A 20,950-nucleotide genomic window follows, 5' to 3' on the forward strand; every position below is an offset into this window, starting at 1 on the left:
TCCCTTCCCTTCCATTTCAGCTGTTTCAGTAGGGTGGAACGTTGTGTGTTCTGGTCTTACCTCACAGAGCGTGATGATGACATATGCCCTTTCCACAACAAAGTGCACCCAGCCCCTCCCTCCTCTGAGTTTCGTATGTAGTTACAGTGCCTGGAGCATCTCCCACAGCTCTGCTGTGCTGGGTAAGTTAAAGTGGAGAGCTTTCTCTCTGTAGCGAAACTTAAATCTTGTGAGCAACTCTCTGTGTCATTAAGAGCAAGCAACTTTTTCAGTCCAAAGATTTAAGCCCTAACACATGATCTATCAACCTTTATGTAAAGTAGAACTTCCACTTTTTGGAGCTTTCTTATTTACAAAACATTGAAGGACTGTAACAATATTATATATCAAGTATTGATTTTTCCAGTTTCCTTTGGATATTTTTGAGTGCTCATGGTCTTTCTATGCTTCAGTCAACAGTGCTTCATTTGTACAGTGGCATAGAGTGGGCTGTGTGGTGCGGAGGCTTTATCAGAGTCCATCTTGGAAGGACATTAAGGCAGCAGGGGCTATTTTGAGGCTTTTCTGTTACCTCTGTAAACATCTGCATGACTGCTGTTTTGCCGATAGAATTATACTTTTCATTTGCGGCAATATATATGGATACAAAATAGTGATTTTGACAAAGCTTAATTGTATATAAGACAGCAACTCGGTATGGCTCAAAATAGCAAGGACAAGGTTAAACATACTTATCCAGGAAGACCCTTCTGTTGAGTCAGGAGGCTCAGAGTGGGCCATTTTACTTCTGAACTCCTTGAACCAAATCAAGATGGAGCATAGGTATGGTTGATAACACTCCTAGTCCCAGACTTTGTCAGTATTTTATGTCTAAAGGATTATATGTTCACAGTTAATCTGAGATACCATCTTTACAAAACTCAGAAAGTTTAGCAAGCTATTAGTCACTTACTGAGGACCTGTCACAGCAGGGTTTCTCTTGATGTCAAGGTGTAGGAGATCTCTTCAGTAGACATAACCTCAAGAGGCATTCCTACTCAAGGGGAAATCGTGTTGTATGTCCCACTGTTGCATAGGAGAGCTCAGTGTTCTCCTGGGCTGCTCACTGTTTATGAGGTAAGATGATGAACTCATAGTCGTATTTGCATACTGAATGCAGAGCTTAGTGTCTTCCGAGTTTGGCTTGAGTCACACATTGACCTGCACCGTGGTCGGGTGAGTGCCCTGCTCAAGTTAGCCTTTAGTTAGTGTTGTTACCTGTCTTCCCCAAATCCACGTTGGGTGGAATGACCTGTCACATCCATCATGACTATCAATGATATTTATTAACTGCTCAAGTTGGCTGCAGCAACCACGACCGCCCTTGGTGATTATCACTTTAAAAGGATTACAGGAAATATAGATCAGGGTTTAGAGGGACAGGGGGAGCATACCATCACATGATACCAACATCAATTTTTATATACATTATGTTTACCAAAATGCTTAAATTTCCCTTCAATTGCAGTTGCAGTTCCCTTAACTTTTGTGATAGTTGTGCAGATATGTTTTACATGATGGCTTACAGTGTGGAGGCGTGTGTCTGGTAGCATAAGCAGTGTGGCTCAACTGGCAATTGTGTTTGCAGATAACCCTTACCCACAGGTTTCACAGTCCTTCAGCCATGGAAATGAGGCCGAATGTTTCAGTTTGTATGAACAATGCATCCTCAGTCCCGTCATAGTTATAATGTGAACAAAGCATCAGCTTTTCATGAAGCACTCATCATACATCAGTAAGGGACAGATTTGTTTCGGAAGTTCTTCAGTAATGATGGAAGTAATCTGCATGACATACATTGCTTGTGGCTAGGAGCTTTATTAGTTTGGCCTCTTGGTGTTTCCTTATTGATTGAGCTACATCAATAAGACATGTCAATTCATAATTATAGCATATTTGGCTACAAAAGATATTTCACTGTGGAATTATTTCATACTCCGTGTTTGTCAGGGACATGAGGAGAGTTTGTTTGAAGTCAATGGGAGAAACTTTTCAAAAACCTATTCTCTACTGCGTCCTTTAGTAGAGAGGATAAAGAGAAAATACCTGGAATTCATCCAGACAGCCAGATCTGTCTCAATCTCCTCTTTCCTGCTAGCTCAAAATTTCCGTTCTTCTTATGCGGATGTTTAACAGATCTTCTTGTAAGGTCCTCATTTGCTTCTTGGCACTGGAGGATTGGCCCAGATGGTGACAGGACAGACAGAGCGTGTAAGCACTGTTTATGGCATCAGATCTCTCAGGTGGTTCCTTGGTGTGTCCCAGGCACACACTCAATACAGAAATAATGCAAGGTATGGGAGCATGGGAACCGTAGAACTAGCTGCACCCTTGTCCTACCAGCTGTAGGTTGGTACAGTCCTTTTCCTGTCATCCTCTGAGAATTTTATTTACCAGCAGAGACCTAAAATACACATCTTTCTGTGGCATATTACATCATTAGATTCAAGTGATGGCCATACAATGTCTTTGGGTGTTGGGAAGCATTTGGACGGGAATGAATATGTTTTTAGAGCATTGTGCTTGTGATGCAAGGAGACTGGCCCTAAGGTGCCCACTAGGCTGTCACGTCATGCTATTCCCTGCAGACACACATGGGCAGAGAGGTGCTTTAAGGCCATCGGCTTCCCGCTGGCATTGGTCCTGGCATTCTTCTTTGCAGAAAGCATTCCTTGAATAGGGACCTTATTCTGAATACTGCTTTCAGTTCGTATTGTGTTCTAATAATACCACACAAGAGACATGAAATGGCTTTGATCATAGGGAGTAAATGCCACCAAATATTCTTCTTCCTGAAGGAGAAGCCTTTTCCTGGCCTCATTAAAAATTCATGACAATAGCAGCTTCATCTTTTCAGGACTTAGCTACATTAGCAGATGATGAGAGTGGGCAGCGATACCGAGGGATGCTGATGGACAGAATAGAGGTGTCCTGCCAGAGATGGAAGCAGTAGAAATACGCGATTCATTTGCTTATGCCAGGTCTGTCAGAGGCTAGTCAGATTCACTGTTTGTTCCCCATTTTGATGAGCGATGAGTTTACCGGAAAACTGTTGTAATTCAGTCAGATGATTCTGAATTTGAAGGCATGCCTTCATTTCCATATTTGCTTCGCTCTTTCTGTGTTCTTACAGTTCTCTAGCCAAGAGGAATTTACAGGGGACAGGGTGAGAGGTGGACCCGAGAGGTGGATTTACAGCCCCGATGAAATTAGTGGCAAAGCTCCACGTGATTCTATCAGGGCCAGGACTCCTCCAAAGGGCCTTTGCCTGTCAAGATTGCTTTTGACATCTCATACACTTGTAGATGTTTCAAACAAGGAAAAATCAAGTCTGATCCAACTGTAGGGCTGTTTGCACATCAACAGCCTCTGTCCGGGCAGCTGCCAGGGTGCTCTGTCTGCCCTGCTCTTTGTCCTCCCCTGATGTCTGCCTGCAGGAAGAAGCTGGGAGGCTCACTGTTATTTAAAAACTACCTGTGTGTTGTATAAATTAGGAAGGTAATGAAGTGTCGCTGAAGGCCAGGGCTTATGCACAAATCCTCAGGGGTTGTGCAGAAAGCTACGCTTCCATTCCTCTTTGGGCTATTGTGCTTTTTGTTCACTCAGCAAGATGTTGGATCTAACACATTTCTTCAGAGGATTAGATTGTTAGAAGGTATGTTTGCTGGCAGTATGGGGACAGGTTGAGTTCCTACAGCTGCCTTCAGAAATGCTCCCAGGTCTCTGCTTTAAGGAACCATTTCAGAATGTGTGGGTCACTCATCCAACCCAGCTTTAGCAGCACTTTAAGAAGGGCTTCAGGGAAGAATTTCTATTCCCTCCGTGGGTATTGGCTTGTCTGGTAGGTACTGCTTCACCTGAGCAGTTTTCAAGTATACCCACCTTGGGGTTACTTTTCTTTATTCAAATTGATAAGTTTGGATGAGATTAAATCAGGGTGGTTGAGACAGACTGCCGCTGCCTCAAGCAGTGATGCCTGTGGGCAATGCAGCTGTGCTGCTGTTATATCCCATGGAAGGACTATGCCGGAAGCAGAGCGGAGCTGTCTGACAGGACCAGCTGTTGGAAATGCCACCAGCAAAATCCCTCATCCCTTGGGGAGCTACTTTATTCCTGCAGCTCTCAGTGAGAGGGTCTTCCTTCCCCCTTCTACTGCTACATCTCCTTTCCTCATCCTTGGGCTTGGATCCTAAATTCTCACTCCTGATTCTACCTGCATCCTGTCTGACCCTCATTGCCAGCATGGCACTGGGAACCTGGTGTCTGCCAGCTCTTGTGGAGGCTGCTGAGAGCACCCTGTTTCCTTTCCTGGCACTGGGTGTTGGGGATGCATGGCAATGTATTTGACTAGGATCAAAGTTGGTACAAAGTGAGACTAAAACAGGTACAACACTATTCTTTGGGGAGAGGGTTTCTAACTACAGATGACCATTTAGTCTAAGCAAATAAACACAATTGGACTCAGTGGCTGGATTGTAAAAAAATAAGTTGGTGCTTAAAATAACATGAGAAGTTCTTGACTTGAGTGGGGAAGGAGGGAGGATAATTAATTAATAAAACCACTGATCTAAGATATATCTCTGCAACTGGAGGTACATGAACCAAAGCTGGGAGCGTCTCTTTAACGAAGTCCTCTGGCACCTTGGCACAACCAATGGTTGTGGCTTCTTGATGAGAGAAGTGTGTGAGTTTCCATGCTGTGGGGCAGGCAGCTGGACAAGGCTTTAAAACCTATAAATAGGGCTGTCCCTGACAGAAACAGGGCAAAGATGCAACTGATACAAAGGTGTAAGGGAAACTGTTGGTCACAGCCTGAACCTCTGATTAACCATTTGAGGCAAGCGACAGGTCAGCTGTGGGAGCACAGGTGAAGGTAATTCAGCTGTGGGAGCACAGGTGAAGGTAATTCAGCTGTGCTCCCTGAAGGGGTGGAGCTTGACTCCACCTCTCCTAGATCCTATTTAAGGGCTGACCACAGCTAAGGTAGCATCTTTTTCTGGAGGTTGCTCTTCTGTGGAGTTTTTGTGGTGAGCCTCAACACTTGTGAATGTCCATCTTGACTGAAAGCCTCAGCACTGGTGAGTCTTAGATACTTTCTGGCTATTTCCTCTGTAATTACAACTATACCCTTGTATTATTCCAACTATACAAAAGGAGAGACACTTAAAAATAGCAGGATGAGGGTATAGGAGAAAAGAGCAGAAAAGAAGTGAATGCGGTGAAATGATGTCAAGTGTTTTCAGAAGCATGAATTTCAGGCAGATTGTAATTTCAGAGGGACTCTTCTCCCAATTTCTGCATTCCAATTTATCTCCTTGCTTTGTTGTCTGTGAGGTTTTCTGACAGCACCTGCTATCCTGATGGCATCACAAATCTTGAGAATCTTTCTTGTCTCACTGAAGGCCTTAGTTTAAGTTTCATAAAAACTATGTGGGAGCTTCTGTAATGGACAAGGAGAAAGCATGGCACAACAGCCTGCTGCACTCTATTCATCACAATAAAATTAATTCTCTGGTGATGATGAATGTATAGCATGTATCATTTCAGAAAGACTTGGGAGCTCTGTTCCGAATCATCACTGTCAGAATGATTATTTTCATCCATTAGTATTGTGTAGAGAGCTCCATGCTGGAGCAGGTCATTGAATTTAGAGCAAGGCTCAGCAGAATGGGTTTTACCACTTCTTAGTCATACAGGATTCCTGTCTGCTGAGATCACAACACCCTCTGCAGTGGCCACAGTAATTTGGGGGTCTGTTAATGAATATGCTAAGAATCACATCACAGACTTGTCTCACGTGTTCTATAGATTGTAGCTTGTGGGGACATTTTTAATTGCATTGTCAGATCTCCTTACAGTTTGTGATGCTTCATCCTTTAAATACTATCAGAAACTGGAGGTTTACTGGGATCTCCATTATGAGTCTGGAAATCATGACATGGCCCAAGAGATATGACATTTTTAAATGGTTAAATGAGGCGTCTGCTATGAAGCATCCTCAAGAGAACATTATCTCTATGAGGACAGAGGGAGATGAGGGAGATTAGCCTTTTAGCCTTTGTGAATTCCTCATTAAATGATTTACCCGAAGTCACAGACTAAACAGGGGCTGGAGGCTTCCCAAGTCCTAGAACCTCCTGACCTCAGGGTCCTCGTTCTGCTTATATGTTGGGTGGGACTTTCAGCTCCTTTAGCATCCTTTAATGAAACCAAAGGAACTTCCAAACTCGAGGCCTCGCACTTAGCTGCTGGAAGTCAGGATAGCTTTTCAGCTGTGGGGGTGATATGTCAACTTAGGGCAGCTCAGAACCCGGCTCTTTGGTTTCTAAATTATCCATATGGAAGTGATCAATTGTGAAGCCAGATCGATGACACAGTAAAGAGGTTACAAATTGGTGAAAATCACTACTGCTCTGATACAGGAGGAGGTTATGTTACAGCTCGGTGACCACACTTAGAGGTGTGGTGCACGTTCACGTTATCATCCACAGTTATGACCTATCTGTGACCGCTCTTGATGCGCTAAATCCTTCGTGTGATGAGGTCCGTAGTTCAGAGGAAGCTTATTCTGGTTACAGTACATGTCTTGATGTGTGTCTCAGGCTTTAGCTTGCTGATTTTCAGTTTCAAAAGCCAGACTGATTTATAGATTTGCAAAACAGTCATAACAAGCCAGTTTTTTCTTAAAATAAAGCACATGCTGAAAGTGTTATTACTAGTATTTGAGCTATCATACACTTACATTTCCTCATGTTGCAGAATGTTTCTATATAACCTGTCTTCTCTAAGTGCCTTGGGGAATATGAGTAAGTGACATTAATGTTCCAGTCCCCATAGGATGAAGCTGGATAGACAGCATCCTGCCCTCAGATTCTCTGTTTTTCAGCTTCCTCATGGAAACGTCTTTGCTTTCCAACACACAATTTGGGCTGATATAGATGGAGGCCACTGTATCTGGTAGGTACAGCTGGAGGAATGGCCTAAGTGCAGCCTAGAGGAGCTCTCTTTGAGTGTGAGGAAAGAGGTGTTTAACATTCAAAGTCCATTTCATCCTCAGTTTGCCTGTAGAGGCACCTGCTGCATTCACAGGCTTTTCCCCTTCTCTTTTAGTCTTGCTTCTCCTCGTCTTCTACCCTTTTGGCTCCCTGTAGACCAGAAAGAAAAGGAGAGTTGAACATAGCTGCTTAATGAAATGGATACAGCCCTTTGCCATCATGGCAGAAATGCACACAAGGAGGATCTGCAAGCACAAACAGCAGGGATCACTGCTGCCCTGATACGGTTCCTTCCTCCATATGAAACCCCTTTGCTTCTTGCCCATTCCTCTCTGTAACTCCTCTGCCAATGCAACACAACTGTATTTTCTCTGCACGGCTGAGGAGCTTTGAGTAGGCTTTGCTGCTGAGTACAGCAGTGTATCTTGGCTAAACATGTCATAGCTCACAAAACATCGTATGTTTTCGCTCAGCAATGTAGATAGCCTAAATAAAGTCCCTAGGTGCTTGGATTCAACTGGTAGAGCATTTATGTTGTCCCCTTGCAGCAATCGTGTGTGTCATGAAAGACTCTGAAGGCTTACGTGAGCAGTTCTTTGCCTTTTAGACACTTCAAATGCAGAAAAGCCCACCCCTATTTGTGTCCAAAGTCCATGCTTTTAGTTTCTGTTGGTTTTCCATCAGAAGTAGTTGGAGGAGAGTGATGTGGTAGTTATAGGACTGGGCTCATGCTGCCCATTCCATTCCTGTACTACAGCATATTAGGAAAATTTTGGCTCATCAGGCCAGAACTGATAGTTCTGTACCTACTGAGCATTGGTAAATGGCATTAAAAAGTGTCCATGTGCATTCATGGTTTACTTGGTTTGATTGTTTACCTGAATTTCCCCTCAAGATTTTAGAAGACCAGGGAAGCCAGAAGGCAGCCCTGCTGCTTTCATTATCAGCTTCCAGCAGGGGGAGATGAGTCTAGAGAGTTATTTCTTCCGGGAGCACACACCAAAAAACCCACGTTATTTATTTTGCTTATGAGGCTTTCTCCTAGGATCTGTGTGATCTTGTTTGTTTGGACTTTTACATCCAGGCAACCTCTTCCTTTTACTTCTGTGTGTTTCTAAAGGCAAATAAGACTCACAAATTTCAGTGTTTTCCCAAGGTTTATAAGACCCTCAGGGGAATTTAAACCTTATCTGTGTGTTTATGATGATGATTATTATTAAATAGTTATGCTAGAATGGCTCTAATGAGGATCGCATGAATGTCTATGAAGTCTTTGCTCATATTTCCATCTTGGTGAGAGGGGTCCCTGACTCTTTTATGATGCAACTACATCATTGAGAGGCTTGGTCAAGTACAGTCCCACCTCAAGTCAGGATGATACGGGGGTCTAGGGACAGGATTACTGCCTTCTCCCTCTCTGAACTCTCCTCTGTCACTTTCTGTATAAAACATATTGGTGTCACTTTCCACGAAGTATATTTAACTAAGCATTAAATTTAGATTTAACTGGATAGTTATTGCCTCCTAAGTAAATACTCTGAGATAAGGAAATATTTAGTGAGCTCTAGCAGTTGGGTGGCAGATGCTTCTTGCATTACATAATAGTTAATCTTTGACAAATATGTTTTCCTTACTCCACTGGTATTTAATTTACATATAATAGATCTTATTAAATGTAGATGGAACATATGTGGAAGAAGCTTGTAAAACAGATCCATGCAAAGTTCTGATTTGCAAAGAGGAATGCATTACTATCTAACTATATGGGACTGGGGCTTGTACTCAATCTGCTACAAGAGCCCAGAGGCATCTTCCTGATGTCTGTTGTACCATACCTGGGTTGTCACCAGTGTGATGGCATCTCTATCCCTTGTGCATAGGGCAGTGGCTCCGAGTTGCTCAGCAGCACTGGCTTCTTCAGTTTTGTCTCTGCAGCAGCTCAGAAACACCCAGTGTTTGGATGAACTGCCAAGCTTTTTCTCATTGCTCCCCTTTTCTCTTGCCATCTATACCAAGCCTCTTCTAGGGAGCTATCTGCATCTGCTCACTCCCTTGGCTTGAATACAAAGCAGCCATCTCTTTTGCTACTGCTTGCATGACACTGGAGGAGTGGTGTCATGACCTCAGCCCTTAATTTGTGGGCTTTTAACACATGCAGAGATTGTTTAAACACCCACAGACAGCACTGGCCTTTCCATACCAAGACTGCAGGGGTTGGTTCCTAGGGGTTCAGAGAGGACTGGATGCATTCCTGGAAGAAGAAAATCAATAGAGGGCCATGAACTACAAAGACATTGCCACCGGCTTGGGACATGCCGTAGCCACAGATCATTGGGAACTAAGGAAACGCTCAGGGGCAGTCACTGCACGCTCTCCTTAAGCTCGTGGTTGGCTCAGCGACAGGATGTAGGGCTGGCTGGACCTCTGCTCTGATCCTGAGCCTCTGTTTGTACGGCAGGGGGTCACTGCTTACATCTCTGTAGTTTGTGTCTGACGTGTCCCCAGGAGCCCTCAAACCACCTCTCCCCTCTCTGCCTTCCGTTTTGGCCACAGAAGGGTTATGCTGGCCGAGCATCCCTAGAAGCTGTTCTCCATCCCTTCCTCCCACAGAGGGGAGCGGGATGAAGAAACAGCAAGCCGGCGACAGCACTAAGACACACGGCCTATTCCTTTACGTTTATTCCATCCTTTTTTCTCTCTCTCCGGTGGTGCAGGGCCGTTGTGTGCTCCGGGAGCCTTCCCGGCGGGCAGCGCTGCTGCAGGGTTCGGGGCTCAGCTGCGGCTGCTGGCACTCGGGGAGGACAGGCTGAGCATTCACACTGCGGGCAGCTCAATACCAGCATTGTCCGCCCTCCGTCCCTCAAAGGCTGGGAAAAGAGAGAGGGGGAGGGAAGGACCGAGCGAGCGGGGAGAGCTGGGAGGAAGGCGGAGGGAGCGATGTGCCACTGTTTATTTGGGGAGAGAAAGTCTGAGAAGGGGAAAAAGCGTGGCTTGGGGCTGCAGGGGCAGTTGGCAGCATTGCTCTTCCTCGTATCGGCGTGCTTAAAGCCAAGTTGTTTGCACTTTCCGCCGTGCTGCTTTGAACACGCAGCCCCCATTTCTCAGTATTTACTCCTGTGACCGTTCACAGCGTTGTCCTCCATCCTCCGTACCCCGCTCCTGGGGCCTCCTTCCATCTGCCTCCCGCAGCCACCCCCGCCTGCCCTCAGCCTCGCCGGCTCCCCCATTCCTCCTTCCTCGCCTCCATCCTCCCTCTCCCTCCTGTCCCCATCCATCCTCCTCCTCTTCCCAGCCTCCCAGCTCGCCATCGCCTTTCCCCTTCCCGGGCTCCCTCCGCTCACGCACATAGCATCCCCGGCCGGTCGTAGCGCAGAAGCCCGGTCCCGGGTATCATTGGGGCTGGGTGCATGTGGCCGGGGATGCAGCCTCTCCGCACCGCTCCCTTCCCGCTCTCGCTCCAGCCGTGCGGCCGAACCGCCGTCCTCATCTCACGAGTACGTCTCCATCCCTCCTCCTCTCCCTCCTCCTCCTCCTCCTCTCCCTCCTCCCTCACTCGCTCCGCCTGGGAAAGTGGGTTAGGAAGGGAGCTGGGAGCTGCACAGCCACGCACCGGAGCAGGACCGGCCAGGAGCGCAGCCACGGGAGCTGCGCTCTTGTTTTTTTTTCCACCTCTTTCCATCGCTCCAGACGGGTTGATTTAATTGTTGCTGGGTTTTGCCGCCTGACTTTTGCGTCGTTTTTGATCTGCCTTTCTGACTCCTCTCGTTCTTTTCCCTCTCTTTTTCCTTCGTTGAAGGCTGTGCTCAGACTTTTTGTGGAAAGCCTTAAAAAAAAGAGAAAAGAAGGGGGGGGAAGAAGCCGGCGAGAGACCGAAAAGAGCACGAGAAAGTGGCAGCTGAGGGCTGTGAAATCACCTCCCCTTTCCGGGGCTGTCTGTCAGAGCGAGAGTTGTACATTATTATTACTGTTTTTCTTTCTCCATCCATCCATCCACATACACGCGCAGAGAGAGAGAGACGAGCGCAGGCAGCGAAACTCACCGAGACCAGCCATGGTAGCGAGGGCTCAGCCTGATCGGAAACAATTACCACTGGTCCTACTGAGATTGCTCTGCCTTCTCCCCACAGGGCTGCCAGTCCGCAGCGTGGATTTTACCCGAGGCACCGATAACATCACCGTGAGGCAGGGGGACACAGCCATCCTCAGGTAGGGCGTTCTGCCAACTTTTCCTTTTTTTCCTTACGCGTGTCGGTGCTGCCGTGTTTGCAATGTATAGATGTAATACTGCGTGCGCGCCTCTGTGAGTGTTATTTTACCTCTCCAACTGCGGTAACGGCGGCTGCTGCAAGCAGGCTCCGCGTGTGTGTGCGTGTTCGTGCCTTCGTATCAAAACATTGCAAAGCCTTTGAAAGCCTCTTGTAGTGCTCTGGATCAAAAGAATTTCAGCGGGGAAAGATGTGTTTGTGTGAGTCTGCTCTTGCCATTGCGCGTTCGCCACCAGCCCAGCGATATCAATGGGGAGAGCGAAAGGGATCCAGCTGTGCTTGCCAGATGTTCCATTGATGATCCCGTGCCTCTTGTTGTACCTATGCAAAAACTTTATCCCTGGTGCTGCAGGAACTCACGGGCAAGTTCTTGTGGGAAACTCTGGCTTTTAATGCTATTTATTTATCTTTTGGTTTTTTGCCCAGAAGGGAGGGCAAATGGATACAGCGGTGGGAAGGATGGAGAATAAACAGCAGGAGAGCTTTGGTGTCCCTGTAGCTCACATCTCACTCACTGAGCTGGGTCCTTCGCAGGGCTCGGTGGGTGGGTGTTTGCTGTGCCTGTATCTGAGCAGCTGGGAGGAGGAGGGTGTCTCTGCACACCAAGCCGTGTTTACTGGCAGTGTTGAGCACTGTATTTCCTTATCCGCCGTGTGGGTTTTCCAGTGGTAGTTCTGTGGCTCTGTGGGTTCAGAGAGTCTCAAATAGCTGAAAGCCGCTCATCTCTTTCCTGTGGGTTTGTTATTCAAATTCTGCCTTGCTCAACTTACCTGCAGTAGGTTCCCCACCAAAGGAAAATGCCGTGTGTGTGTGTGCATGTGCTGTATATTATGGCTATAAAACTACTGGACGTAACGTGAAATCAAGTCTGTAATCTGTGTGAGGAGCTGATAGTGCACAAACCCTGAAGCACCAAGGGAGCAATTCCCTAGCAAAGCAAGCGGCAGCTGCGAAGTTTTCTTTCTCTTCCTCTGAAATAAATCCTGCTACATGCCACCAATGTGATCCCCTGTGCCCTGCATCCCTCCAAGTTAATGACAGAGGGTGTGTGAGCCAGAAAGATGGGATCGGGGACAGAGGATGCTAGGAGAGGGATGTGTGTGTGTGTGTCTGCCTATCGCTTCCCTCAGCCCCCGTGTGCTGGCTTGTTTTGATCCTGGAATATCCGTTCACAGCTCCCATTCCCCAGCTCTCCAGACTTGTTAACTCGCGTGTAAGATTTATCCACACAGGGTAATAGGATTTACAGAGTAATTCATCTGCCTTGCATACATGGTGGAAGGGGTTTAGAGGCAACATGGTAAACACCTAACAAGGGGTGTTGCCTCTGACTCTGGGCTCCTCTCCCTTCCACTCGGTAGCAATTCTTATATCCCATTAACCCTTTTCTAGTGGAACTCTTGGCCGACTCATCCCATTTTTTAAAGGCAAATCCCTTCCATCAGTCCTTTGCATTGGTCAGGCAGATGTTTGCTGGAATATGTCTGGGACAACAGCTGCAGACAAGTCATTAAGCTCACTTGCCCAGCCAGGGGTCACTGGATTTCCATTTCCCACTTAACCTTGGAGCTTTGAAGTTTATCTAAACACTGTGTGCTGAAGCTGCATTTGCAGCAGAACGAACTGAAGGGATGGTGGGGATGCTGCCTGCAAAGCTTTCTGTCAGCAAACCAAGCTGGGTGACAGGGAGTGTGCATGGGAGAGTGGTTTTGGGGGGTGTACATGTGTGTGGAGAGCGTGGCTTGCCAGTGTTAGGTCAGGCACTAGAATACAATGTCTGAATAATGAGACCCAGATGTGTGCCAAGTGGCACAGTTGGTGGGAGCTGTGCACCTCCCAGCCCTGCAACTGCAGCACCAGGTAGTACAGTGCTCCTGGCAGGATGTGCTTCTGTCACAGGTCAGCATAGACGGTGCTCTCCCTTGGCTGCCTGGCTAAGCTCCTTAAGCAGCTCTGGCAGGGTGTGCACATCTTGTGTTTCTCCCTCCCTTTCCCCAGGACTAGCCCCATGTTTCTGGGACGTTTTGGTCCTTGCTTCAGAGGAAGGGCTGCAGCTGGAAGATGGGATGCCAGGCTGCAAAGGGAGAAGGTTCCCTCTGTCTTGAGGTCCTGCAGAATGACTTTCATTCCCTCAGTTTTAAAGCCAGACTCTGTTTGCTAGCTCCCCCCTCGCTGTCTTCCCTGCCGCTCCGAAACATAACTCATCATGACAGCCTTGTGTTTGGAAAACTCCCAGCATCTCGCTCTCAGTGCCTACAGACCCACTGGTGACAACACAAGGGGAAGAGCTAGATGGGGAAAAACTATTAGATGGTCTGTTCTGACCATGCCCTGAGCAGATCTTTACTTCCACAGGGAGATAGATAAGAGATTTCTGTACAGAGATCGTATCACTTCTTATATCTTTGTTACACATCTACTTCAGAGCAAGCACATAGCCACAGTTTAGCAGCGCACAATAGCTCCAGCCTATAGCTTGAAAGGAAAATGTAGGAGGGAATGAAAATGGTATGCAGTTGGAGAGAATTGAAGGCAATGTACATAACGATAATATTAGTAAAAACATTCTGTTCCTCCAAATTGTGGTGTGGAACATTCAGCGTGGCAAGGAAGACAGGGTAATCTCAGTGCATCTGCTCCTCGGGGGCCTTCCTTGTTTATATGTGCTGTTGCACTGGTAGGTGGAAGAATGGGTGGATGGACTAATCTATGAAGGGGAGAAAAATATTTTCCTATTGTAAGCCCTAACGTTCCTGAAGGAAGCCACTCCTTTGGAATTTCATCTACAGCTTGTTAGAATGGAATTATTCTGGGAAGCTTGAATATGACTCTTTAAAGCCATGGCATTTAAATACTCCCCTGCTACGGACATTAGAAAAATGTTCTGAACGCTATACTGGCTCATCTCCTAAATGACCTGGCAGCAGGTTTGATTCATCTGTTGGCCTTGCTGAAGGTTGATGACTTTTAGCGATATTTTGGCATGGGGAAGTTAGTCAGGGGATTGCAGAGATGGAGAATAAAAATAGCCTGTGATGGGCTATCCACGGGGAAAAGGATAATGATCCGCTCCTTAGAGTGGGGCTGGGAAGGGAGGAGGGGGCTGAAAGCCATAAAGAGGTGAGAAGGGCTGAGCAGAGCTGCTGGGATTTGTCTTCAAGCAGGAAGATGGAATGGGATGTTTAGGAGACAATGCTGTGCATCAGAGGCTCTGTCAGGTTTAAGGGTTCATTTTTAACTCTGTCTTCAGCAAGTGAAGGGGAACACTGAACCTTGAGTACTGAGAGGGAATTGTGTAATTCCTGCCAATGCAAGATCAATTCTTGCCTGCAAGATCACAGTCACGAGGTTGTCAGGTTTTGTATGCAACTTCCCTACTTGAGTTAAAATAAAAATCTCCAAGCAACGAGCACACAAAATAGCCCCCACAATCAACTAAAACATGAAAAGAAAAACACAGCCCTTCTTTCTGTTTGTCCACTTCCACCTCATTTTTTCCTGCAAGCATTGAGTGAGCAAAGGCAGGGGCCCGGTGCTGGAGAGGGGATGAGAAACAGGAGGACCTTGTCTGAGCTGGGACAAGGTTTCAGTCTGACAGCATGTATGGGAACTTTCATCCCAACGGGCAGTTTATTCAAGTTCCATGTGGCTGGATGGCCTGGTACTCAGTGACCAGCAGTGGTGATGGCACTGTTTATGTGATCCTGCAGTATGAGCAATTTCTGCTAACTCTGTTAGTGGCTGCCTGATATTTTGCTGATGTTCCACATGTAGAACTGTGTGGTGGATAAAGGCACTTCGGGCCAAGTAGCAGCACAGCATCGCAACAAAGCTTATGCCCTATACATCCATTTTAAAATAAAAGGAAAAGCTCTTCAGATTATACTTATAATTAGCATATGATTTGTAACAGGGAGCACCGAGTTGAGCCCTTTACTAGAAATGAGAATAGGCATGTTCAAAGGTATAATGCTACATAATAATAGAGTCTCAGCAGTAAAATTGTAACCCTGCTTATTAGCGGTATTGTTGTGGCACTTAAGGCCAGGGCTAAGTCGAGGCACCCTTTATGTTAAGTGCCCTGCGAGCAAAAGCAGGTCCCTGGCCATTAACTGGGATGGGCAGGGGCTGGAAAAGAGGGGTGGCCCAGGGTGACTGACCTGGCCCCAGGGCAACAGCCCAGCAACGTCTCTATTAGTCTGAGCCACACACTGTAGCCCAGCAGACATGACAGGCAAGGCTTCCCATGGGCATCCTGCTCTTCTTCTCTGGCATACACTGCCACTGTGATCAAATACTGTGTGTGCACGTCGGGAGGGTGTGTTGGGGTTTGTGCAAAAGGGTCTGTACTTTGCTGATACTTTCCTTCCTTAATTCCAAAAAGGAAGAGTTAAACTATAAGAAGTAGTATATAAATGCAGTAACAGATGATGTTGCAAAACTTCCAGGTCTGGCAGCAGATGGTGCCATTATATGAAGGCACACACGCGTACATAGATGTCTGTGTGTATACATATGATAAAGGGAAATGCGATACGTACAGGAGATGGGTGTCTCTCCCTCTCACACATGCACGTGCATACGCACGGTGTTTAACACAGAGCATCCAGTGGGGAGTGGGAAGCTTGTCATGAAGCTTTTACCTCAAACCAGGATAAACCCATTGCAAGCAAAGGTTGGCTGGAAATTAGGAAAAGGTTCTTCTTTCGGTGTAATTGCGTTATGTTCAGTAACGCTGTACATGAGAGTTGTGTTCAGAAAGATGGAGGAGGGGTGGCAGCATCAGACTGTATGGCTTTAACCTCCTCTCCTGAGCCTGCGCGCGCGCTTCAGTTTGCAGCTGAGCACCATATGCTTTCCTACATAGTTGACATTAAAATTTATATACTGGGATGTGTTACCTTGGAGTGTCTTGGAGCCAGTACCTCTTCCACACCGCTCCCCTCCTCTGCAGGTCACAAGGAAATATTGAGCCTTAAAATAGCTTGCAGTTACTGGAATTTGCAGTCTCATAACTATAAGTTTTCAAAATATATATTACACGTACCTGCCCTTTCCTTCCAGACCCATGGGCTTCCCATTCAGACAGAACTGCAGGGCCGCCACTCGCTGTGACACAGCTGCAGGGCTCCAGCAGCAGCACTGCAAGGCTGGATGTAGCCATTTTCACCTCCTTGTGTTGTCCATCAAAATTCACGCTGGTTTGTGTGAACTCTGGCTCTCCTGGAGTAAGAGCAATGGAGGGCACAAAGGTGAAGCTGGGAATTTACTGAGTTTTCTTTTACTCTTCTCTGGCTCGAGAAGAAACGAATGTGATTTTCAGCTGAGTCTGACACCAAAGCATTTGCTTCAGGCTTCAGGCACATCTAACATGTCTGGTTTTATGGTAAGTAATGGGAACTAATAACGCTGAGTTTCACCTCTGCCTAGAAAGCAGCTATTTCAAAATAATCCCAGCAGCCAGTCTCCTCGGTGCACGCCTCATTCTGCAGATCTTGTTATTAGGAGCAACTCGGTTGTGTGGGAGAGGCCCGCTCTGACCCCCAGGTGCCCCTGTTGTGCATGGAGGGGAGAACCAACCCCGCTGCAGCCCAGCTGAATGCAGTGGGGATGGGCTTCTCTAGCCAGAGGCAGAGTGATGGAGCTTTCCACTGTCCCTCACTCTCTCTGTCCCAGGATGGCTGTTTGCCCATAGTGAGACACTGAGCCTCAGAGCTGCCTGTCCCACTTGGTTTTCGGTGCCTTCCTGTGCAACCAAAACCCATGCTGAAACCCACCAGCAGGCAGCACTCATGATTCTGAATAGTAAATATCAATCTCTCCTCTCCCTCTGTGTCTCTTTCTCTGTTATTAAGCTGACAGGCACTTAGCCAATTACCCAGTCTTAGTCTCAGCTGTATTTATGGAGGAGGAAGAGGCAACGTGTGCAGCTCCTGACTTCAGGGCTTCAGCTGAGCCTCCCTTGCGTGCTGTAGAGTTTTCCCTTATGTGAGCTGCTAAAGACGCTTGGGGAAAGAAACCAATGACATAGATGTGTTATGGGAGGGGAACACGGAGAGCAGGAAAGGGGGCTGCTCCCCTAAACCAGAGGTGTGGGCAGAACTTGCGCTGTTTGCCATTAGTTTTGTGTTCAAATTTGGCAGAAAAGTGAGTGCCTTTGTTGCAAGAGGTCGCGTTGGGTGTGGAACGCGATGGCTGCGGGGACACGCTCCGTCTTTTTGGATGTGACAAGGGCTGAGAGTCAGAAACTGCAGCAACAGACTGTGAATCTGTGCCTTGAAGTATGGGGCCATGCATACGTGGGGGGGGATGTAGTGTGAAACCGTAACTCGGAGCCAAGAGCCACCCCTAATCCCTGATGCATTGCGCCTAGAACATACAGCCTGCGCCAGCTCAAGTGTTTACTCCAAACAGCAAAATTTAGGCGAGTAGCGCTGAAGTGTTCTGTGAATATTTTCATGAATGTGAAAAATGAATTCACTTTGGCTGCAGCTGTGCTTCCTTTGTGTGTGCTCATGCATCCTTTTTTGTTTTCCTCTCTCCCCTGTGTATAATCTGTGTGGATGAGTTTTCTTTGCCCCAGCGTTCACGTACAGAACGTTTTAAACGGGTTCGTAGATGAGGAAACAAGGTTCTAGCTGCAACTTCTGCAGCTGGCAGCCTGTGGCTTTGCAGATCTGCAGGCACGTGCCCTTCTCTCCCTAGGCGCTAACTAGGTGCATATGCCTGTGATGCACTTGATATGTATTTCTATAGGATGTTGCTTGGGGAGCACTGGGACATGGTCCTTGCAACACCTCATCAGAGCCTGGGCGTAAAAGCAGTGGAACAAGCAAGATGTGGAGCTGATCGCAGCTTGAGCCACAATAATTTATGTGCATGTGACAAGAGAAAATTACCTTTAAACTCTGCACCCAACCAATCAATCTTGCAGCAGCCTGTTTTTGCTAGGAAGGGTGCCTCGGGCCAAGCCTATCAAGCTCAGAAAAAGAAAGGTTAGAATGTTCTACCATCATAATCTTTTTCTTTTCCTTGGGTGGAGAGGAGCCACAGTGACAAAGCCAGGCTGACTCCTTTACAGTGAGCCCCCTCCCACCCCCAGCTTAGATTCCCAGAAGGAGTAGGCAGGAATTTCTGTGGTCTGACCCCGACTTCATCTCCTGAGGGAACAGAAAGCATGTGATGGAGGGGACCAAGAACCAATGGGCATGCTGGAATCAGATAGAGCTTTGAGAGGGGGGAAAGCATCATTATGGCAAGGCAGCAACCCTACCGGATGGCTGCAGGTTGCGCAGGGACTTCAGGAAACTCCCTTGGATCCAGGCTGTCCCCTGAGCCTGCAGCAGGGGGACCTGGGGAGTGATTAATCCCTGCAAACTGTTGTCCCCTCCTTGCCAAGTACAATATAACACGATCCGTAGTCTCCCTCTCTGCAGCTATGGAGCACGGAGCCTGCGCCAGCTGCAGCAGTCGTTTATTGGAGCCCCCCTCCTTGTGTGAGCTGGGGCACGTGTGGTTTGCTGGAGCTCGTTGGTCCCTTGAGAGCAGGCACATTTATTAGCAGTTCCCTTGGGCCAAAGAACAGTGAGGCTTTGAGTGCCAGGGTCAGGGCTATGGTGGAAGAAGTTGGACAAGGAATGCTACACCCTCCTTTCCTTACCTCCTTCCTCTCCTTGTTTGCAGCTTGCTGTTTCTCAGATGGGCTCTATTCTCTGTAGGTTTGCTGGAGGACTTAGCCCATTTTGAAACCTTAGCAAATGCAGCCCCTTGTAATGGCTTTCCCCCTCAACTTTCCCACTGCAGGCTGTTTTCTGGAATGGATCAGCTCAAAGCGAACAGAGGCATGCCTGTTTATTTAAAGCCAAATAGGCAGAAAGTATAAACATTAAAAAGTGTGCACAGCCTGATCCTTTCTCACGTGTATGCTACATAAGGCAGCCGTGGTTTTGGATAGCAAATAATTCAGGGCAGTATGCTTTAAAGTGTGCTCAGTGTGGGCAGCAGTAACAGGTGCTCCTATCCTAATGAGGGACGGAAAAGGAGTTGCCTCCTTCACTAGCTGAACTCACTCTTTAGGGCCTTCTGCTAGTATACCTACTGCTTGCTGACACAGAGGAGGATGGGGGAGCAGCATGGAGGCTGTGGGGCTATGGTCTCTTCTGATTTAGATCACATTGAGCTCTGAGCTCTTTTGTGGAGCCCAGCCACTCAGTTACCCACTGGTCTTCAGGCTGGGCCTGCAGAATATTCCCAGAGCCTTTATTTTCTGCTCCAGTGCAGAATGCCTGATGCCTGTTTGTCCTCAGAGTGAGAGTAGAGGCTGTGTCACCAATAAAGCTCCTTATTTTCCTAACAGGAATGTAGTCACATCCCAGTGATCTGCTGCTCCTGCTTTCAGTTGTAGCCCAAGTTGGAAATGAGTGGAAGGATGGGGAGGCTGACAGGCAAGAACTGAGGCTGCAAGCTTGCGTGAAAGCTGCTTTGCTGCAGTCTGCAGAAGGCTACACTGCTCTGCTTCTTTCACATGCTCTGTGCTTCTGTTGGCAGAAGATAAAAGGGTGCAGAAGCTTTGTTTTTTTTCCATCCCATCATGCCCTTCTTGGGTGAGAAATCTGATAATCCTGCACGATGCTGATTTGGGGAGACCCAGGTTGATGCTGGGGTACAGACCTCACCTTATGCAAGTGGCGAGGAAGACAGATGCACTTACAAACCAGTATTAGCACAATGCTGGGGAAAGTCCTCAGTGTTTAAAGTTCCAAACCTCTCTGGCCATGAAGAGAAGGAGTCTGTCTTTAGCTACTGAGTTGTGATTATCTCAGACAGATTTGTCCACTGAAGGAGAGGCTTTGCAGGAACTCTGGAGGCACCTCCGCACATTTGGCAGAGAACCACAAGGTGCTAAAAACTAAAGCCAGCTGCTGGTGCTTTACAGGCATAGTCCTAAGTACTAGTAACCCTTTTTTATCCTCCTGTGGTACCTCTGTTTTGTGGGACTGGGTCTCTGAAGTCACTGTGGCGAGAAATGCAACCTGGCTGCCTTTACACTTAAGGGAAACCTGAGCCTGGCATCCATAATCAGGAGCAGAAGGTGCTGCAGGCAATCTGTCTTCCTAGCACTGCATTAAACCCATTTTAGCTCCTTCAGCTAAATATCAAATTATCTGTCCACCCACACATCCTCCCCCCTGCATCAACTGTGCTTGGTGATGGGCCATCTGTAGGACTTCCACCAGGACAAGAGGGTCCACAGGGGTTCTTGCGTAATGTACTTTGTGCGTGTTTGTTGGCCTTTAGAGTGGCATTTCTTCCTTTCCTATTACTCTGGCTGGTCTCCAGTAATGGTGATGAATCAGAGGCATGCTGGTCCATCCATTTGAAAAGTGTGTCCCAAGGTGGAACAACACACAGCTTTCTTCTTGCTTCTGTTGGGAAGAGGTGCTTAGATGCAGGCCAGGTGGGTCAAGGTCCTTGAATGTAATTGGGACAGTTAGCCTTTTAAATGACCTCTTCTTTCCTTGCTTAATTCAAAGCAGGAGCTGTTAGGCCTAAGGAAGAGAGGTCTAAGCATGAGATACAATTAATGACACGTAAGCATGTAAGAAGCAAAAAGAAAGGAATAATCTCTTCTGCAGGAGAATGCAAGGAGGA

The 20,950-nt window shown here is 47.3% G+C and overlaps 2 protein-coding genes across 6 annotated transcripts in view; one reads left to right on the plus strand and one right to left on the minus strand.

Moving 5' to 3' along the window:
* LSAMP (limbic system associated membrane protein) overlaps positions 1–20,950 on the plus strand; it is a 913,158-nt gene that overhangs the window by 627,684 nt on the left and 264,524 nt on the right. For 2 of the 5 annotated variants that reach the window (XM_015875995.3, XM_015876028.3), the window contains exon 2: positions 11,162–11,240. The exons of 1 other annotated variant lie outside the window; for it this stretch is intronic. In XM_015875995.3, the coding sequence (XP_015731481.1) occupies positions 11,162–11,240 (79 nt within the window). Of the gene's footprint in view, positions 1–10,598; positions 11,241–20,950 lie in introns of those variants that run through there. 2 more of the 5 variants (XM_015875989.3, XM_015876008.3) reach the window with 1 other exon arrangement.
* On the minus strand, positions 1,305–10,713 carry LOC146762531 (uncharacterized). The gene is made up of 2 exons (XM_085544937.1): positions 10,380–10,713; positions 1,305–7,184 (listed from the first exon to the last, which is right to left on the minus strand). The coding sequence occupies exons 1-2, from the start codon at positions 10,711–10,713 to the stop codon at positions 7,123–7,125; spliced, it is 396 nt and encodes a 131-aa protein (XP_085401063.1). The 3' UTR covers positions 1,305–7,122.

Source organism: Coturnix japonica, chromosome 1, assembly GCF_054131305.1.
Source record: "Coturnix japonica strain WE chromosome 1, WE-NBRP24, whole genome shotgun sequence".
NCBI lineage: Eukaryota > Metazoa > Chordata > Aves > Galliformes > Phasianidae > Coturnix > Coturnix japonica.

Excerpts from the sequence above, each read along its gene's own strand:
- LOC146762531 (XM_085544937.1), bottom strand. The coding sequence starts at position 10,713 with ATGGAAAGAGGTGGAAAAAAAAACAAGAGCGCAGCTCCCGTGGCTGCG. Across the intron at positions 7,185-10,379 it reads CGACCGGCCGGGGATGCTAT|GGAGCCAAAAGGGTAGAAGA; the intron begins GTGCGTGAGCGG and ends TCTGGTCTACAG.